The sequence below is a fragment of the Paralichthys olivaceus genome, chromosome 15, assembly GCF_024713975.1.
Source record: "Paralichthys olivaceus isolate ysfri-2021 chromosome 15, ASM2471397v2, whole genome shotgun sequence".
NCBI classification, from domain to species: domain Eukaryota; kingdom Metazoa; phylum Chordata; class Actinopteri; order Pleuronectiformes; family Paralichthyidae; genus Paralichthys; species Paralichthys olivaceus.
Genome location: NC_091107.1, coordinates 12,012,655 through 12,032,974, shown reverse-complemented (window position 1 = coordinate 12,032,974; position 20,320 = coordinate 12,012,655). Strand labels below are relative to the sequence as shown.

Below are 20,320 nucleotides of genomic sequence, written 5' to 3'. Positions count from 1 at the left end.
AAGTTTATTGAGATCTTTGTCTGTGTCTGCTTTTTTGTTTTATTCTGAGGTACTTTAAAACATTAATAAACCTACATTTTCCCTCTTCATTCATTTCTAATCTTGGTATTTTTGTCTTGAGGACCCTGTGTCTGGAAATCTACTTTCAACATGACAAAATGGGAGGCTATATTTTTTTATTGTCTGTGGGTGATTTAGGTCTGTCTTGTTGGTAATCTTTTAAAATAAAATAAAATGTCTTCAGTGTCTGACAGTGTTCTCTGACACTTTCCTAATGTGGATTGATTATATTATTTATAATTACTGACTTATTTTACTGACTGAAACATCTGACAAAGCTGGATCAACTGAGTAAATTGTTATAGCGGATTCACAGCTCCAGGCATTACTGGCAGCTTCTTTATTTTCACAATAAAAGCTGTGACTCAGACAATAAGCATGACTTTATACCGACTTAACACCTGCAATCCTGTCAAACATCCTCTCATCCCTGTTTGGTATTGCTCGGTTTTATGTGAAACTGTTAAGTGTTTTTCTTTTATTGGTTTAAGAACGCAAAGACCTCGACCTTGACCTCTAAGACGTGGTAGTCCCTGTCCTTTTTGTCTCATTAAGAGTAAATGTATAACACGATTTTAACGAGCCTTGATTGTATTGTTGAGTCAGGAGATAAAGTTCAGATGTGAAAAGTAGACACAGTGTTTGTCTCTCAGTCAATTCTTTGATGAACATGCATCAGAACAAAACTGTTTATTCTGTTGTTGTTTGAGAGATATGTCTCTGAAACCTGAACTGACTTTTACATCTGTAGGTCTAAAAGCATCAACTTAGGAATAATGAAAGTTCTTATTCTTTTAAAAGAGAAACTATTTTTCTCGAGTTAAGCTAGATTTATATTTCTAAGGGTGTTCAAGGTCAGTTACAAAGGAGTGGATTGGTTCAGTGCAGAGACACAGCATGTGGACAAAAATGACAAATATACTTGGGCAGAATATATGCATTCATTATACATTAGCTACACCAACAGCACATTTAATGCATATCCTGCCATGTGTTGGAAACGGTTGCCGGCAATTTCAATTCACTGCCGTCAAATTATGTCCTTTAACTCTGAAATCACGGCTTACAGTTTTTCTGTTCCCAGTGGGGTCCCCACATTGAGCTTACAAGCTTGGTCTGGGAACAAAAGTATTTTTATTGCAATGACATGAAAAAGAAAACAGGTGATGGAGTCTTAAAACCTCACTTCTGCACCACAGGGTCAGGTAGCCTCTCAGTATGACAAGTAACCACCACAAAAGAATCACCTCAAGTCTCACTGTTGAAGATTTCATGGATTCCACTGCCATTATCAATGATTAAATACATGACAAACATAGTTACAGTTGACAATATCACTTATCAACATGTTATATCTCTTGTTTGAAAACTACACATCGTGATTGTAATGGGGATTACTTCTCGACACAGCCTGCCTAGATGTTTCCCTTTGATTCCAGTCGTTATGCTTTATGCTGGCTCTAATGTATTGGTCCCCAAACTGTCAGCATGAAATAAAATAACTGCTTTTCCTATGATGTTCAGTCTTTCCCCTAACAACGTCTAACATAATCTTAAATGAAATATTAGGCCTACAGAAATGGATATTTGTGGAGAGGTGCGACGTCTTCAAGGCCTTGTTTGGTGAAGTCGAGAAGCCAGCTACTTTTGGACACTACTTGCAGCACTGTCAAGAGATAAAAAGTATTAGTGGGTTCACTTTGTATTGAGGCATGAGTCGATCACTGAGTCATAAGTCCGTGTGTTTTGTTTGTTACCTTTGTGATTTTGCTCCATCGTGAAGCCACGGCAAGAATGGCGGTGAGGCACACCACCACCACCCCCGCTATTATGGGCATCAGAGGGAACTTAATGACCTTGTCTGCAGATGAGGAATCATCAGAAGATCATCAGCCCACTTTTGGTTGAGTTCATCATTTCTGTAAAATTACGTCATTACTGACTGTGCGAACTGACCTGTTACTGTGACACTGAAGAGCTTCCTCTGCTCTCCATAGAGGGGAGAATATGTCAGGCACGAATAGTTGCCTTTGTGTAGGCTTTTCACCACGCTGTTGGCAATCAGTTGGCTTGTAACGCCGTCATTGGTCAACATGAAGCCGCTTGCTAATAGATCCACTGTGCTTCCATTTACTGTCCACACCACGGATGAGACTTGTGGATTGGCCAGGATGTCACACTGCAGGACGAGCACTGACTCCTCTTCTACGACGAGCTCCTCTAACCCCATGAGCGGCGGGTGATCTGAAGAGGAACATAACAGAGAAAAGGTAAATACAGATAAAGTGCGGTTTTCAAAAACACTTTTGATTTTTGTTTTTGTATTGTCATATAGCTTGGTTTGCCATCAAATATTGACATTGAACACTTACGTCTTTCCAACATTTTATGGCAATCCATCCAACTGTGCTGAGATATTTACTCAAAAACACAAAGTGGTGCACTGACCAACATGGTCACAGTGGCTGACGTAGGATTTTTATAATTCAGGAGCCATAAAGGGACAATGACTTAAACAGAGGGACCAATTATATGTCCAACATCCATGCACAGCTCCTGATTCAGTAAGATGCACATGAATACATTCCTTATTTACTGTTCGCTCTATAGCTTTGAGCAAAGCCACAAATATATGGAAAATTGTTCAAGCACATTTTGTATTTCAAATAAAAGTAAAAAAATAAATACAATTCTTAACAAATTGTCATAAAAATGGTTTGTAATGTAGGTAAGTGACTAGTTTTTTTTTTTTTTTCAGGGGCTAATCAAATGTCAGCTGGCGTCGGTGCCCCCCTGGTCCCACCCCTGGAACCTCCCCTGCATTATCAACCATTGCATGGCAACAAATCAGTAAACCAAAAATAATGGAATCAATATTAATGCCAGCATTTATCTGAAGGGACTCACATGTGACGTTCAGGGTGACTGAGGCACTATTGGAGGCATTGCTGCTCAGGTGGCAGGTGAATGTGGCACCATCATCTTCTTGGATGACAGGTGTCACGCATACTCGACTGGGACTCTTCTTATTTTCTTCCATCAGGCTGACCATGACGCCATTCCTCAGCCACACCAGCTCTTCATCGGGCTCAGTCTCTGAGCTGCTGTCAGACAGGCAGAGCAGAGACACAGTTCTCTCCAGCTCAGTCTGAATCACACCCTCAATGCTGACCTCTGATGCAGACTGAATCCTGACGCCTTGATGTGATGAAAGTTTAAAGGGTCATTACGTGAAGCAGTAAAAACTCAATTTATACAGAAGGACTGAGAATCATTTAAATGAGAGTCAGATTAATTGGAGGTGACCTGAATCACAAATCAGAAACAGTTACCTAATGTCTGGGTTGCACAGAGGAGGAGCAAATGGAAAAGATGGGGTGTGAACATCAGCTTCATTTTACTGTTGTGTGGATGAACCTGTTAATAAAGCATGGATTAACAGAAAAAGCTTTCATACAGATTTTATGTCAAATTCTCAATACCTCCACCAAGAAAGTTATGTTTTCACCCCTGCCTGTTTGTGTGTTGGTTGGTTGGTTGGTTGGTAAGCAAGATTAGGCAAAAACTACTTGATGGATTTACACCCAACATGTAGTATGGGTGAGGAAAAGTTTGGTGCAGATAAATTCTATTTCACGTTCTTTAACATTGCAAGATTTTTTTTTCAACATGATCAATGAATTTTCCCATGGAATACATTTTCTTTCATCTGTCTTCAGACAGTAAATTTCTCTTTCAGCTTATCAAAGTTGAGCCAAACCTTAATTGTGTGCATTCTTTTTATACAATCTATTAGGTTTACAGAAAATAAAATAACTAATATGGAATGTATTACAACAGATATACCAAGATTATGACCCGGCAGTTAAAAATCACTGTATATGTGACAATCCTTGTCATCTAGATTTTTGTGCAGAAACTCATGATTAAACAACATTTTGACAGAGCTGAGATAATTTACATTTATATTACTGTCAGGCATTTTGGTGCAATTCTAATCATTAAGTGTGTAAATTAAATTCTTGTTGGATTATATTCTCCCTAGTGTTTCACGTAATTCAGACATTTAGAGAAACAGTCTGTTGTTCTACAAAGACAGTTTATATTCTACTGACTGGTACTTATAACTGAGAGATAAAATAAAAATAACAGGTGTTTACTTAAAGATATCATTAGAGTAACTTGTTCCTCTTTAAGAAGTTATATTTAACAGAGTGCCAAGACTCTGGGCCCATAAATGTACTACATTCATAAAAATACACTATAAAAAGTCCCTATAAAACTAATGATATATGACACCTTATTTGTATCTATATTAAAAGATTATAAATTTTTTCTTACCCGACAGTGAAAATTATTCCTAATTCTTGTCTGCGTTTTATGCCTGATGTCCCCTCAGTGTGAATATAAGGATGTGGAGGACTTTATCAGTCTTCAGCAGCGCTTATATGCTTCACAAGTCGATGAGGACACTTTTATAACTTCCCTAGCTCATTGCTAAATGGCTTTCTCATCATTCCAGTTGCCGGTTCCAGTTAACACCCTATCAATCTTACCACATCCCATCTCTCTCTCCCTTTCTCAGTTTAATGTGTAAACACAAGGAATGTTTTTTATTGGCTGTAGTCATAATAATGGCACTATAATGTCTTGGTTGTGGATGAAAGGATTTAAATACATGTTTTATCTTTGCTTTCAGGAGTTAAATGTTGCATTGTTATTTTTGGTTTAAATTATATAATTTCAAGTGGTTTTTAATTTACATTTTATATTTAGAGTTTTTATTTAATTTAACTAAAGATAATTAGATTCGATGCCGCAACGCAAAATTATGATCTAAAGCCAGATAAAGACCCATGTCAATATTGGTAGAATTGTGGTATTAAGAAATACATTAAATAATACACTGTCCTCTCATAGTCCGCTGGTTCAGATATTTATGCCTCAAGTGACATGGATGCAATATCTTATATGTTTAACTTTACCCTATAAACATAAGGTTGAGAAGATGCATGCCTCATAATATGGTTTGAATCCACCACAAACACACAGTATACTATATGTATATTTCTTCTCACATACATACTAGGCACACAAACAAGCGTATATACCCTATACTCCACACTGACGCACCCCATTACTTCATATACCCACATACTCACACATACATACTGAAGTTATGCATGCACATATTTGTTTGTAAATGCATGTATGCATGTGCAAGCAGTTTGTAATGGTATGTTTTTTATGTACAACATTTGCAAGTAAAGTATTCAGTCCTAATTTCCCTTTGGGGATGAATAAAGGATTTCTATCTATCTATCTTGTACTTGTATAATAAAGTAACTACACTCACCACATTGTGTTTTTTTTTATTTGCTCCTGAATCCATTTGACACCGCCTGGGTTACAACTCTTAGAATAAGGTTTAAATAGTCATAGGAATACATCAGAGCAAATTTAATGCATTATAAAAATATAATTACATTCAGATCTGCTCATGTCGTTATAATGGGGCAGTGATATCAAAAGCCTATTATCTATAAGGCATCCACATGGTCAGTAATTCATTAATTTACCTTCCAGCTGCAGCTGATGCTTTCAGACTTTAGATTATATCTGTTTGTCTAATGTTGAAGTTTATTCTTCGTTTGTAAACCACGCTGCTCTGCTGTTAGTAGACTAGTGTTGATGCCTGGGATTGGTCTTATGCTGCAAACACCGCCCCCTATATGTGAATGTAGGGGATTGTGGTTTTTTGGCTTGTTTGTTTTAATGAAGCCAGGAAATGATATTTGGCCTTAAAGCCCACTGGGACATTGATTTGCCTCCTGACCAAAACCAAAGCTCAAATTACAGATCAGCTCTGTCCCCTTCTGCATCATCACAGCAGCTGTCAACACTGTGGGCTGAAAAACTGTCAGACACTGTCTCACTCTGGCCAAATGTGGAATAAACAGCTGTGTTTTTGGCAGCGGGATATTACCAAACCTTATTACCATCAAAAGTTTTCCTGCAGAGCAAAGGAGTGTGCTGCCTCACACAGATATGATCACTGATCATTAGGAATAAAGTGACTATGTAACGGCCATCCCTCTCTTGCCCACTAGAGAGAGACGTTGATGAAGTGAAAAAGGTTTCTTCAGCTGCAATCCCTTAAAGGTTCAGTGGGTAAAATGTTGGTGAAAGGGAGCTATTGGCATAAATTGAATATGTTTTCACTGGTGTGTAATCATCTAAATTGTACAAACTGTTTTCTTCTTTACCTTACAATGGGCCCATTATATTTAAATATTTGTTTATTATAATTTTTTTTACAGTTGTCTAAACTGGACAAATTAAACACCTATTGAGCTTTTATGACAACTGAAGGCTACCACAGGTTCTCTGTCATGTTTGGAAGGAGAGGGTGAGGTGAGGGGTGTTCAACATGCAACTTCACCACTAGATATCACCAAATTCTACACAATGAACCTTTAATGAGTTTCACAAGTTATGATTTTAATCATTCATGCTTCAGTGTATCTCAGTGTGATGTATATTCACACCCTTTATTTCATTCATTTAGTTATTTAATATTTGCTGTATGTGTTGTTTGTACAAGTGAGCCCGTGTAAGAATACAGCAGGGGAACGTCTGGGAAATTCACCGCAAGAAAGTGGGCACGTTGATGACTTTGTGACAGAACTGAAAAAGAGGTGCATTAAAATTGAAGACATGGACTTGGAAAGACTTGGAGATGAGAGAGCTTTTGACGGTAAGGGCAGATGCCAGTGTCGATATGCATATAATAAATGATGAACATTGGAAGCACTGGATTCTTTTAAAGGTTTGTTAGTAATAGTCAGCCTTTGACAGCTTCTTCTACCTGCTCTTTAAAAAAAATCAGTGGGATCAAAGATTAAAGGTTAGCAGCTATTGCAGCACATGCAGGAAGAATGTGTTCCCTGTGACATTGCACAATTGTTGAGCTAGTAGCCCCCCCTCCTCCTCCTTCACACACCTAAAGTGTCTTCAGCTTTACTATCTACCCTGATTGCTGCTTGTGTCGTCTCTTATGCTAAAGGTCAACAAGTGTTTTATTGTATTGTCTTTGCAACTAAATTAGACTGACAGGGAATTTGACAATGATGCTTTTACAATTTATAAAGTATCTTGCACTTCCTGGTCCTGACATTTTTTTGATAAGCTACAGCGTAGTACATTGTAGATAAATGAATAAAGGTCTAAGTTACTGAGCTCCATGTCGGTGGTCAAAGTACACTGAGAGGCAGATATGATCAGTGGGTACTGCATGTGCACACACAAACACAACAATGTAACTATAAAACCTGTAAGTATTAATCAAAGCCTTTATAGTGTTTATGCCAGAGCTGCTTGCGTACAGCGTGCAAACAGGCATTCCTCCTCAGATTACTGCTGAGCCCTGCTCACACATGCATACACACACACACACACACACACACACACACACACAAACACACACGACTTTGCATTGACTTTCATTGCTGTGGAGAGCCTAACCAAAACCTTATCCTTCACCTTAACCATCACCAGATCCCTAACCTTAATCATCTAAAACATCTGACCCTCACCCAACAAGGACTTCAGAAATTATATTTTTGCCTCATTAGGACCAGACATTGGTGTCCATGGGGTGTAATGGTCCTTACAAGCAATCTTGAAAAAAAGGTCCTAAAGAAGTTATCACTCTCACTCATTCATTCATTCATTCACTCATTCACTCATTCACTCACTCACTCACTCACACACTCACTCACCCGCTTGTATATCAACAAACATCCATCCTGCATTAACCCCTCTTTTTCTTCCATAGCTCCCTCCTGTATTAATTTCCTCAACTCCCTCCTCCCCCTAACCATACTGTTTAATCAATAACATCGAAGAAGTGCATGTTTTGTGTTTCTAAACCCAGATAGACGACTGACCCTCTTACTCTTGCCTGCCCCCTCCTTCCCTCCCTCCCTCCCTCCCCCTGTCCTGTAGGTTTTCTACCTTCTCTCTTGCATCTGTCTTCTTTCTCTGTGATTGAATGGAGAAGCTGGGTTCCCCAGAACCTGCACCACCCTCACTGGGTCCAGAGCCCGTCGCTGGGCTTTCTGCTGCCAAGGCAGCAGAGGCTGAGGGAGAGGAGGCTGTGGCAGCAGTCAGTTCCAAACTGTCTCAGTGTGCATGGTTGAGAAGGTGGCTACCACTGGCCTACAGATTGGAACTCTACCAAGTCTTAAAGCTCTCGGGCCCACTGGTGAGTAGGGGAAAGTTGAAGCGCTGGTGGGGGGTTGGTATGTTAGTGACTTAACTGTACTACAACTGTATTTGTTGCAGAGAAAGTGTTGAAAGTGAACTGTTACAGAATAAAATCAAATTAATCATTCAACAAGTCTGTAATGGATATGCAGTGTTCAAAAGCTGAAATAACATGGTTTCTATGCTGCATGTTTGTGCAAAACAGTCAGAGCTGATTGCACAACACTGTTCTTTACGCTAACAGATAAGCTGAACACAGTTATCGCAATACTTTGGTGCTTTGATCAGCTTCCCCTGATCAAAGATGTGCTGTTTGGAACCAATCTCTGTTTGTTTCAACAGCTGCTGTCTCGGATACTCAGTTTCCTCCTGTCGTTTGTCATCACCATATTCTGTGGTCACATTGGCAATGCAGAACTGGCAGGATTTGCACTGGCTTCAGCGGTACGACCTATAATCTTTGTTGCATATAGACCACTTGTACTTATAAATTCTTCTTCATATAATACTACTACTTCTACTTCTCTTGCTGCCATTGATGTTGCTACAATTTCTTCTACTGCTCACAATATAGGGATATCATGAGCATCTGTATACCTGTGTATTCCTGTAGGGCAATGGACATACTATCAGTTGCTATTAATATTAACCTGAGATCATAGGTCTTCAATAACTGATATGATGTGGTGTCTGTATCTCATCATACATATACAATACTATACGTAGAATATACTAATACAATATTATATTAAATATTTTAAAAAAGTCACATTAACACCTTCCATGTCACATAGGGTACAGACTCGAAAAACAGTAACTAACTGTTACACAATAGATGCACAAGCAGAAAAAAAGTATTTTAACTCAGCACTCATTTTCGCACTTAAACCTGTAAATAATATAAAAAATGTATTCAAACCTCCCCTCAGAAGTCCAGCCACCTTTCAGCCGACACACAGGCTGAGGCAGTGGTTGTAGAGAGCAGTTAACTCAAACGTAAAGGAGGTATATAGTTTTACTGGGTAACTGATTGCTAAGAAGCATCTTAGCCATCTTCAAGCTGTAAATCTAATGTGACTGCAAGGTTACAGTTTGGTACATACATCGATGTCAGTGTGTTTGATTGTTGGATTTGTTCCTGTTCCTCGCAGCATTGGACCTCACAATTCATGGCCACTATTTTACATGTTATTTTCTCCAATTGTCACTTATACTTTTAATGGTAGTTTCTCTTAAGATTAAGGTTTTTTTTTTATTGAGATGGAAATTTCTCTTTTGCAAGACCCAAGACTGGCAGCAGAAACATGTTGAGCAAAAGGGCATAACAAGAATATAATTCAACCTTGTTTGGTCGGGACTGGCAGATGTTTTAGGTCAGTTGGAACAAAAATAACAAGAGTGAAAGGTTCCTTGGACAACGGTCCCGACCAAAATTTAATCTGGGCAAAAGAGTCTGGACTTTCAGACAATTTGCAGTTGAGATAGATTCAAATAAAGCATTTCCCAGGATTATATCCAATATACTGTATAAAGGACAAACAAGGACTTTCATTTGGCACATTTAAACTAATGTTGAGTACTGTGCCTGACTTTGGTGATGCTTGTAGTAATTCTATAATTAGACACAGACAAACCAATCAAGTCAAGCATAAGTCAAAGCAACCCACATAGATGATAATGACAGAATTTAGGTATGTCACACACAGTCTTTTGTCCGGCCGCTAAATTGGAATGGAAAACTAAAGACAATGTACCCAAACCTTGGTTGGGACCTTGTTTGGGACTCTCTGGTGTGAAAGACCCTAAAACCACACATTAATGATGCACATGGACTTTGTCAGCCCCAGTTTAGTTGTCCCTCTTGGTCTTTCTTTGGCAAACTACACCACATGAACTATTTTCTCCAGAAGCTCTTTTACATTGGCTGTCTTCCATTCGGCACTGGGAAGATGGCATAACCTTTGCTTGAGTGAGCATTTGTGTTAGTGGTGGGTGCCCACAGTTCGCATGAGGGAATTGTGAGAGCAGAACAAAACTACAGTGGGGTCCAAATGTCTGAGACCTATGGAACCCACCTTAAAATCAAATCAGTGCATTGAAATTGCAACAAGCTGCAGTCTGGGGATGTTGACTCCCAGCTGAATGGAGTGTATCAACCCTTCCACATTAAAGGTGCAAATTTAACCACATACTGCCTGACTGAGCAGACCAACAATAAGAGTAACACATGCAGCAGATTAAACTAACAGACAGGTTGGCAACCACAGTTCGTCTGTACACTGTCTGCTGAACCTGTGCTTGACTGAAGCTTAACAACCATCCAGTCTATACAGAACAATCAAATCATGTGTGGCTATCTGAGCTTATCGCATAACAAGCCATTGTACTTATAATGTGGAACAAATTATGCAATTTCCCCCCGGGTGTCTGCGTGTAACTGAGCCACCTTTGACTTTGACAAGCTGTTTATTCCCCAGGGTATGTAAGTTATGTACAGGGAAAGAGTCATTTCAGTAATCTACTTTCCATGGTTCTGAGGTATTTTATGTCTTATTAGAGATTTCACAGACAGAAAAGGTTGTGAGAAATGAAAATGTAATATTGTTCTAAATGTGGGAGGTTGTGATTTATAAAGCTGCTAAACCCCTACACCACCACATGACTGCAAAAGTTGTTATTATCTATCCCTTGGCAACATTCAGCTTCAGAGCATAGTGAGCTGAGCAGGAGGGGTGTACAGTTTGCATAACATCTGTAGACAAGCTCTGATTTACCGGCTGGTCACTGTCTACAGTAGAACTCAAAGTCTGAACCATGTTCTCTGATGTTCTTATGACAGACATGCCTGAATCCTGCAGAAGATGATATAGTGGAGTGTCTCTTACTTTCAACTAGCTGTAAACTCTTATGTGGTCAGGTGCCGGACCAATTGGCGTGTGACGAATGGCAAATACAGCTGATTCAGACTGATAGTCGATAAAAGCTTCCTCCTGAACTTCCCAGAGCGTGGCTTCCATGTCCACTTGTGAGATCATGATGGACTGAGATCAGACAGTGCAGTGAATAAGCAAGCCAAAAAGCCCTGTATGCAGGGGCAGAACCAGAGGTGAGGCCAGGGGGGGACTGGCACCAGTTAAAATCTGATTGGCTCTTTAACTCACTTTCTAACAATACTAACAAGACATTTTTTTCTAAGCTTTTTTGAAGAAAACAACATGCTTGAAAAAGGAAAAAAAAATTGTTTAAATCGAGTTAACCATCAACAATGAATGGCTTAAATGTGCATCTTACTGAATCAGGAATTGTGAATGGATGACATAATATTGGCCATTCTGTGTGTAGCCCCTGTTTTAGAAAAACCCTAGACCTGCTACTGCCTGTCCATACACTGCTTCAAAGCTTGTGCTCAGCCAGGAAAATACTAAATATACAGCCAAGAAAAAAAAACTCCTCAACATACACAACGCTTTGCTGGAAAAGTATCTCCCATCATCAAAATGAACCCCATCATATGTCAGAGTAGGTAAAAACATAATGGGCAGAAAGAGTATCTTCCTGCTCGTGGTTTTGCTTTTATAACAGCTTATCACAATCATGCACAGCTTTAGCCCTGTGTCTGCACTTGCTGTATAGGATAGATGTGTGTGAACATAGTGCCTGCTGGACTACTTTGTCTGGAATCCTTCATAAGTTGCAGAAACAGCTGAGGTGTAAAAAAGCAGAGTGTCTAGACATTACATAAATGTATGTATAACTCAAAGTTACAGACATGGACAAAAAAGAAGAATGAAGAAATCGATTTTTACAACCAAAACCTAATGTGCAGTTTTTATTTGTGTCTGATTCAGACCATTAATGTGACCACCACTTCAACAGGCTATGGCCTTGCCGTGGCTTGTGACACGCTGATTTCTCAGGTGAGCACCACATTAGCTGCACCTTATTATGTTTTGTGGTGTATTTGAACATATGCAATCAAAAACAATTGGGGTTTGTACTTTGCAGACATTTGGAGGCAAGAACATGAAACGTGTGGGAGTAATCCTACAGAGGAGTTCACTCATCCTGTTGCTGTTTTGTTTGCCTTGCTGGGCTCTTCTCATCAATTCTCACAACTTACTACTCATCATGCACCAAGAGGCGGAAGTGGTGAGGTACACTGAACACATCGTCTTCATAATTCATTGAGGGCAAAATGTTGTTTGTTTAAGGTTAAAAAACCCATCATTACCTTAATCTTTAGTGCCCTGACTGTTATTAGCTAATTGACTGTTTCCCTGACATCTAGGTTATTTCAGGTTAGTGTTTACAGAGGCATGTGTTTGGATATGTATAAGTTCAGCTTTGTATGGGCATTTATAAATATATATATATATATATATATATATTACATTGTGTATTCCCTACATTTAATGTGAATATTACATATATTATTTATGTCACTGTATGTATTTCATATTGAGGGACTAAGTAAGTTAGACGCATAGCTTTGATAAAGACTTGTTGACTTATTGGCAAAGTTTTCATTGCACTAAATATATGTTGCACCATTTTCCTTCAGAATTGCCCAGCTCTACGTGATGGCCTTTCTACCTGCTGTTCCAGTAAGTGCACTAAACAAAAACCCCCCCGAAAATCCAAGGGGATCATAACTTCTATTGCCGAATTCAATACATGTTGTATAATGTTATATTTCTGCAGTTACTTGAGCCACAGTTCAACAATAACCTGAATTTAAAACATGTTTTGGACTTTGCATAACGGGGGTGAAGCAGCTAAACAGAAATATCTTTGGAACTGCTGCATAAATACAGAAACACAAAATAATGGCATGACAAAATTTGAATCCTGTTGAATTCAATTACCTCTAAAAGCAATAAGGGAAAAATGTGAGCAACTGTATTTCTGCAATGCAAGGCATAGAAACAGCTAGGTAGATAGAGATAAGTCTATTGAGTCTGTTTGATTCTTGTAATCCAATGAAGTTGTATGAATGCCAGAGTGATTCAAAATCAACACGAGTAATCCATCATGTTGTAGTTATTCCAATTACTGCCTTTATTTGACCCAGATAATCTAGTAAAAGTCAGGTGGTGTAATTGGAATATTCCCCATTAATATTTTCATCACATTATTAGCATGTTAACCCGATTTACACACAACACATCAATTATTGGACATGTATACAGTCGTGGTATCTGAGAGTTGTACTACTTCTTTTCTGTAAACTGTTCTCTTTGTGTCTCCCTGCTACAGGCCATGTTACTGTATCACCTGCAGGTTGCCTACCTACAAAACCAAGTAAGTCCACGAAACTGCTGCACTGAAATTCAGTAAATCCTCTCCCTCAAAAAAAATAAAAATAAACCACTAGAAAAGAGTTTGTGTCCCCAAAACAATGGTCGGACTCCAGGATAAAAACATGACAATCTGCGGACATTTTGATCAGTCAGATGAATTGCATCAGAGACGTATTTAATAAGTTGTGTCAAACAAAATTTGTTGAATGATTAATAGAAGACATTATAATATATTTTCAAGCCATGAAGTATGAGGCTCACATTTTTTAACAAGTCAAATTTTGATTCAGTACTTGTGTTGAGTGCTAATCAGCAAATGCTACCACACTAAACTAGAATAGTGATCATGGTAAATCTTATACCTGCTAACATGTCTATGTTCGTACATGGTGAGTATATTAGCATGCTAATGTTGGCATTGATCTCAAATCTCTGTACCTAAGAACAGCATAGTTCACCAAGGTGCTAGCGCCACTGTCTTTGTATTGTGATGGGAACCTTTTCCTGACATTGCTTTAAAGAAAAATACAAATCAAGTTTCAGTTTGTTGTTCATGCAGTTGATCGTGTGTCCTTTTTGTTTGGCAGGGGATTATTTTTCCTCAGATGTACACCGCAGCAGTGGCAAACATTTTAAACTTAGGGTTCAATTACGTCTTAATCTTCAGCCTCCAGTTGGGCGTCATGTAAGTGCTGCCTCTCATTGACTTTTCCATGACCAATGAAATGTAGTAGTTAAGCATTTAGAGAAACTCTGTCGCTCCTCTGATCATTTTACTGTTGGAAGGAGAGGTCTTGCAGGTGACTTTGGAAAGAAGTGGGCTTGTTGATCTGAGAAGAATCTGATCAAATCGAGTCAGTCCGACACTGAAGTTTATTATCTTTACTTTATTTAGAGAGGGAGTCTGAGTAAAGAAAGGAGGGTGAGCTTTGACAGGAGTGGATCAAAGTCCAGTTGGACAAACATTTGATTCATTGAACCGTTTGGGCCTCTGTGTTTTTTCCTGTTTTAAACGATCAGACCCTCAAACATGAAGTGTGCTCAAACCACAATAACTTCAACTGTATAAGTGCTGATGTCCTATGACTCTTTCCTTCCCTCTATCTTTGCCTGAAGAGAGGGATGGAGTCACAGCTACATGTCACCAGACACCTCTCCAATTTGTAAAAATGTTCTGCTGTTTGTTTTTGCAGAGGATCAGCGATCGCCAACAGCCTCTCTCAAATCTCCCTCTGCCTGCTGTTGTTTGGCTACATCAGATGGAAGAAGCTCCATCTGCAGACGTGGGGAGGTGAATTCATAAACACAAACAAAGAAGGAATTTACATTCCTAGAAATGCATCTAGGCCAAAAGGCAAAAGAAACGTGTAAGCACTCTGCAGTCATCTGTTGTCCTCTACAGGCCATACTGAGTATGTTTTCTCTCTGTGAAACTATCTGCAGGCTGGTCCACTGACTGTTTGCAGGAGTGGGGTTCCTACATGAAGCTGGCTATTCCCAGTGTGTTTATGATCTGCTTTGAATGGTGGATCTGGGAGATTGGTTCTTTCTTTTCAGGTCAGTGTTTTCTTTAAAATCTGAAAGTTCTGGTTTTGGACTAACATAAAAAATAACGAATCAAAGATTTTGTACAAAAGAAATCTCCAACATTGTCTCCAACAGCAGTAGACAATGTGTTTATTTTAGACTCTGATAAACTAAAATGTGCCATAAAACATCTGTCTCTTTTGACGTATTTCTCTTCCGTCATCAGATTAATAAACCAACACCATAGTAGGAGCAGTTTGCTTCCTGTGTTTGATCACTTTCTTCCTGAAGCTTTCAGGCATGATGCTAAAGTTTCTGTTAATTTTCTGAATTTGACCTTTATCATATCAGGTGTACTTGGTGAGATGGATCTTGCTGCCCAGCATATTATGGATGAAATAGGAAGCATAATATATATGGTATGTATATTCCATTACTTTATCATTGAACAATAATTCAGCATTTATTTACTGTTGATAAGAAAATAGATTTCCCTCCTGTAAGGACTTAGATCTGTGGAGCCAGTCAATTTATCTTAGCTTAAACCTCACACAAGATGTTTTTAAATTTCTGTTTGTCTGAAGACTTATCCACATGGCTTGGCAGTGCTGATCTTTTTTTTTTTCAAACTCTCTGGAAGAATAAACTTGTAAAATTGTTTCCTGAATATAAATGACACTGAAGCCGGGTCTTTGCAGTTCCCTATGGGTCTTCACGCAGCTGCATGTGTGCGAGTTGGCAATGCTCTGGGGGCTGGAGACACCGCCAGCGCCATAGTCACCTGCAAAGTGACCCTGGTTCTATCAGGTATGAAGAGACACAATTCTAATATGGCCAGGTGTATAATTTCTAATAATACAGTTAAAACAGACACCTCCTTGCTTTCAGACATGCACAAGTCCAAACATTTTCCTGAAATTTTCCGCAGTGGCTGAATGTGAGAACGCAAAAGTCTGAATCAGTTGCTCTGGTCATTTTTCCAGAACATATCCTGCCAGCCAGTGAGTAAAATGTTTAGAAAATGTCAGAGTGCAGGAGAATGTCCGGTGCCATTCACCATCAACACACTGGCAAAGATGTCAGTGATAAGGGCAGACGCCAAAGTCGATATGCCGTCAACAGAAATGGGTGATTTCCTCACTGGAATTCATAAATTATATCTCCTGCATGCTCTCCTCAGAAGTCACCCTTCACCTGAATGTTCCTGTTGTTGTGAACACGTCTGACCCCAATCTCTTGCTGCGTGCGTTCTTCATAACTGAAGGGGAACATTTCCTGACCAAATTTTCTGGACATTTTTTGGAGTTCATGTCTGAAAATGGCTTGAGTTAAAGATCTCAGATTATACTGTATGTGCACTATACCAACATACAGAAATACAGTGCACACCAATGCAACCAGATAAGTTTAATATGAATCAAGAGGTCTTACATATCATATATAATGTGTTTGCTACAGGACTGCTTGCCGTGCTCCAGGGTATCTTCATTGCTGGCTGTAAGCCCTTCATTGCCTACATATTTACCTCTGACGAGTGAGTTTCACACCAACATTCATTCAGTTCTGCACCATGTGAAGACCACTCTGTTTTCTGATGATCTTCTACTGTTTGCAGCAACATTGTGGCGATTGTCTCAGAGAGCCTCACGGTCTACATATTTCTACAGTTCTTTGATGCACTCCTGGTACGTTAGTACAGAACACAAAAACTGATCTTTCCTAATTAGTAAGCCCTAATGTTGAGTAGCACACATTCAGCTGTTTACTACATTGGTTCACTCTGTGTTTGTGTTTTCAGTGCGTCTGCTCAGGGATTCTTGTTGGATCTGGGATGCAAAAAATCGCTGCCTTGTCCAACCTGGTGGGTTACTACTGCATCGGCCTGCCAGTGGGAGTAGCTCTGATGTTTGCTGCCCAGCTCAGAATATTAGGTAATATTCACTCCATCTGTTTCTGCAAATAAGCTATACTGGAAATTCAAAGTGAGCTGTTAAATACTGAGATTTTACCAAACCCTTTTCAGGCTCAGGATCCCGGTTTCTGAACATTTTAATCTACAATCACCAATGATTGTACTTCTTAATTCAGATTTGTGTACATCTTCTCAAACTCGTGCAACAACATGGTTGTGCAATCATGATGCTGCACAGCTTTTTGCAATCTGATGACCAACGATTGTTTAAACATATTTTAATTGTATTAACATTTTTGCATCTCCATTTTACATAATTACATGATAGGTAAGTTTAAATATCAACACTAATTTAAGTTCAGTCAGAAAATCATGTTCAAATGTTGCAACAGTAGCACAGGTTAGTGATGGCGTCTAGGCTCCGACTTAATCACTCTCCCAGATATTATTACATAGATATGACAGGAGTGATAAGCAAATATTTATAACCCCTGTTAGAGCCTACAGGTCGATGCTGGGGTGGTGGAGGGGCTAAAGCAACTGGCAGCAATTCTGACACAGCAGCGGGGCAAGCAAAGGGAGTGATTGGTAAAATCATCTGCTTATATATACCGCCTAATAAGGTGGGTGTGTATTATCGATGATTGTGGAGAGTGAGGTATGTCACATGATGTATGTCACATGATGTATGTCACATGATGTATGTCACATGATGTATGTCACATGATTGGAGCAGCGCAGCTCGAGTTGGCTACCTCAACTAGCTCGCAAGCGTCGCTCCATTAAGTTAGGTAAACGTTTCACACAAACATAATTTTACTCTTAAATGCAACAGCTGTCAGTGATCAGCAAGGGTATTTCCTTGAACGACACAGACTTTGACTTGGTCATGAATATTCGTTGTATCGTCTAATGAGCACAGCACCCTGGAAGTACGACAGCAGATGTTTGAAATAAGGAAGTGTGTCTATATTTGAATAGGAGTTCATTAGTTAAGCTTACAAACCACACACATGCACACACACGCACGCACGCGCACGCACGCACATACACACACACACACACACACACACACACACACACACACTCACACACAAACACACACCCCCAAAGTGCATTAAAGCTCTGAAACTTGTGAGGTAAAACTAATGATATTTATTAATGCTAATTAATTACAAGTGAGAGTGGTAAACACTGGAGATATTTACTTAAATCATCTGTATTTGTGTGTTTCTCCTGTTAGGCCTGTGGCTGGGTCTCCTATTATGTGTTCTCTTTCAGACGGGTTTCTTTCTCACTCTCATCTTCAACCTAAACTGGAAGAAAGTCACACAAAAGGTACGATCTTCTTATCATCCTGTAAAACGAATTTCACATCTAGACAAATGGGATCAACTGAAATGGCTGAATTTTCTATGGCCACTAGGCGGCAGTCCCATCACTAAATTGTTACTCCTTACAGCACTTCCCTGTAGCAACTGAATATGTCAGAGATTTTGTTTTGTTTAATTTTTGTTTATCATATTTATCATATTTCATTATATTAATCTAAAGTCTACATGTTTTGTGTGCACACATGCACACTCAAAAATGTCACAAATGAATCATAATAAAGGCTTTTGCAAGGAAAAGCAGATATTATGGGTAACAAATGAAACCTCTGAAAGAGATTTGATTGTTTTTTCTACCTTCAAAAAAATGTTAATGTAAAATTCAATGTGATTTCAGGCTCAAAAGCGAGCTGGAAAGAAAGTGGTGGTGAAACCAAAACACCCGGTGGGTACAGTGCTGAGTGAAGCTGTGGTGCCTGACGTGTCTGACAGCATTAACAAAGTAAGAGCACATGTAGATTGTTTTCAATTCTTTGTATGCGTGTGTTTTATGCAAACTGAGTAATAGCAACATCTTTGCACCCTGAAGGCCCAGTCGAACGGTGAAGTCGGCTCAGATGGCTACAGTCCAGTTAACACCCAGGATCAGGAGCTGAAAGCAGGTCATGAGGCCGAGGGCAACAACACTGACGCGGGGGGCACTGATGGGGACGCTGAGAAGAGCAAACACACTTCAAACACCAAAACTCAAGAGCTACTTTCTTTCACTCAGCTGATCTTGCGTCGGGGACTCGTATTCTTGGTTTCAGGTCTTACTCTGGTTATAGGTATTGTTTTTCACATCGTGTTCCCTGGACCAGAGCCCCCCGCTCAGAGCATGTCCAACTTCACCCTGAACTGGGTCAATGTCTCCACTCCTACACCGTGGGCTCCTCTGGACCTGACCCCGACCCTCTGAGCCGACTTTCACCTCTGAATGTTGCACATCTGACAAACCGAAAATACACAACTAGAAAGAAAAAGGGTTGAATTTTTCCAAAAATGATAACTCAGGTTGTCATTTTGGAAAACTTCAGCTCCACAGGGGCTGCAGAACTCTTTTACGCACAGAGAAAAAGATGTGTCAGTTCTGCACTGCTGAGAAATACCACAGAAGTAGCCGAGGAAATATCAAGAGAGACTGCGACTGACAGTTTGAACAAAGGTCTTGTTACAAAGATCATGTTTTAACTTGCTCAGCCTGAGATGCTCAACCGGGACAAGAGGACACATCAGTTATAAACCTGTCACTAAGAGACCATGTGGGAATTGAGGAACACATTTTTTTCCACTGACACTATTCTTGTCTCGATTCAAATATTGCACTGTGACATATATTCTCTTAAATCATTTTCTTGTGTTTTAACTTTTGATAGATTTTAAATATCCAATGTACCATTTACATACTCTCTATGCTCCTTTTCTTTTGTCAATGTTATATATATATATATATCTTTAGAACACAGGTGTTTGATAAATAATAAGATAGTTCTTTTTACTGTATATTTTGGGCCAATGATGTAATGCACTTTGATCACAAGCTAATCAATAAAAATGATTTTAAAAGTGTGTGACAGTGTAAAGAATACAAAGGTATGTTCGGGTATCAGCTCCAAAAACACAATATATCAATACACCAAGACATTTGCATTAAATAACTTGAACTATTTTCTAAATTGTAAATATGCAGATACGAAGGAAAGATTAAAAATACAACACAAATTATTGAGGCCCTGCTGTTGGCATCATAGTGTCCAACAACCAGAAAATGCAAATTTTTGATTAACTGCAGCCAGAACTTGATTAAATTCCAGTTGTCATTGTATCACGTAGCAACAAAACCCAGAAGTTAATATGAGATTCCTTGAGCTACTGCATCACAA

The 20,320-nt window shown here is 39.2% G+C and overlaps 2 protein-coding genes across 6 annotated transcripts; one reads left to right on the top strand and one right to left on the bottom strand.

Moving 5' to 3' along the window:
* Positions 1-987: 987 nt before the first annotated feature.
* Positions 988-8,209, bottom strand: tmigd1 (transmembrane and immunoglobulin domain containing 1). Of its 4 annotated transcripts, none has more exons than XM_020086177.2 (6): positions 8,077-8,206; positions 3,393-3,477; positions 2,968-3,258; positions 2,017-2,304; positions 1,818-1,921; positions 988-1,726 (listed from the first exon to the last, which is right to left on the bottom strand). In XM_020086177.2, the coding sequence occupies exons 2-6, from the start codon at positions 3,454-3,456 to the stop codon at positions 1,715-1,717; spliced, it is 759 nt and encodes a 252-aa protein (XP_019941736.2). In that variant the 5' UTR covers positions 3,457-3,477; positions 8,077-8,206; the 3' UTR covers positions 988-1,714. The 4 variants fall into 4 exon arrangements, with proteins under 4 accessions (XP_019941736.2, XP_019941738.2, XP_019941739.2 ...); XM_020086179.2 differs by lacking the exon at positions 8,077-8,206 and adding an exon at positions 4,402-4,571; XM_020086180.2 differs by lacking the exon at positions 3,393-3,477 and having other exon boundaries at positions 2,968-3,164; positions 8,077-8,209.
* slc47a1 (solute carrier family 47 member 1) lies at positions 8,078-20,006 on the top strand. Of its 2 annotated transcripts, none has more exons than XM_020086175.2 (17): positions 8,078-8,326; positions 8,671-8,772; positions 12,177-12,245; positions 12,334-12,482; positions 12,890-12,932; positions 13,585-13,629; positions 14,216-14,313; positions 14,822-14,919; positions 15,072-15,185; positions 15,507-15,574; positions 15,854-15,962; positions 16,614-16,689; positions 16,771-16,840; positions 16,954-17,086; positions 18,311-18,405; positions 18,796-18,900; positions 18,988-20,006. In XM_020086175.2, exons 1-17 carry the CDS (start codon positions 8,114-8,116, stop codon positions 19,354-19,356), a joined length of 1,956 nt encoding a protein of 651 aa, XP_019941734.2. In that variant the 5' UTR covers positions 8,078-8,113; the 3' UTR covers positions 19,357-20,006. The 2 variants fall into 2 exon arrangements, with proteins under 2 accessions (XP_019941734.2, XP_019941735.2); XM_020086176.2 differs by having other exon boundaries at positions 8,187-8,326; positions 12,205-12,245.
* Positions 20,007-20,320: the final 314 nt, after the last annotated feature.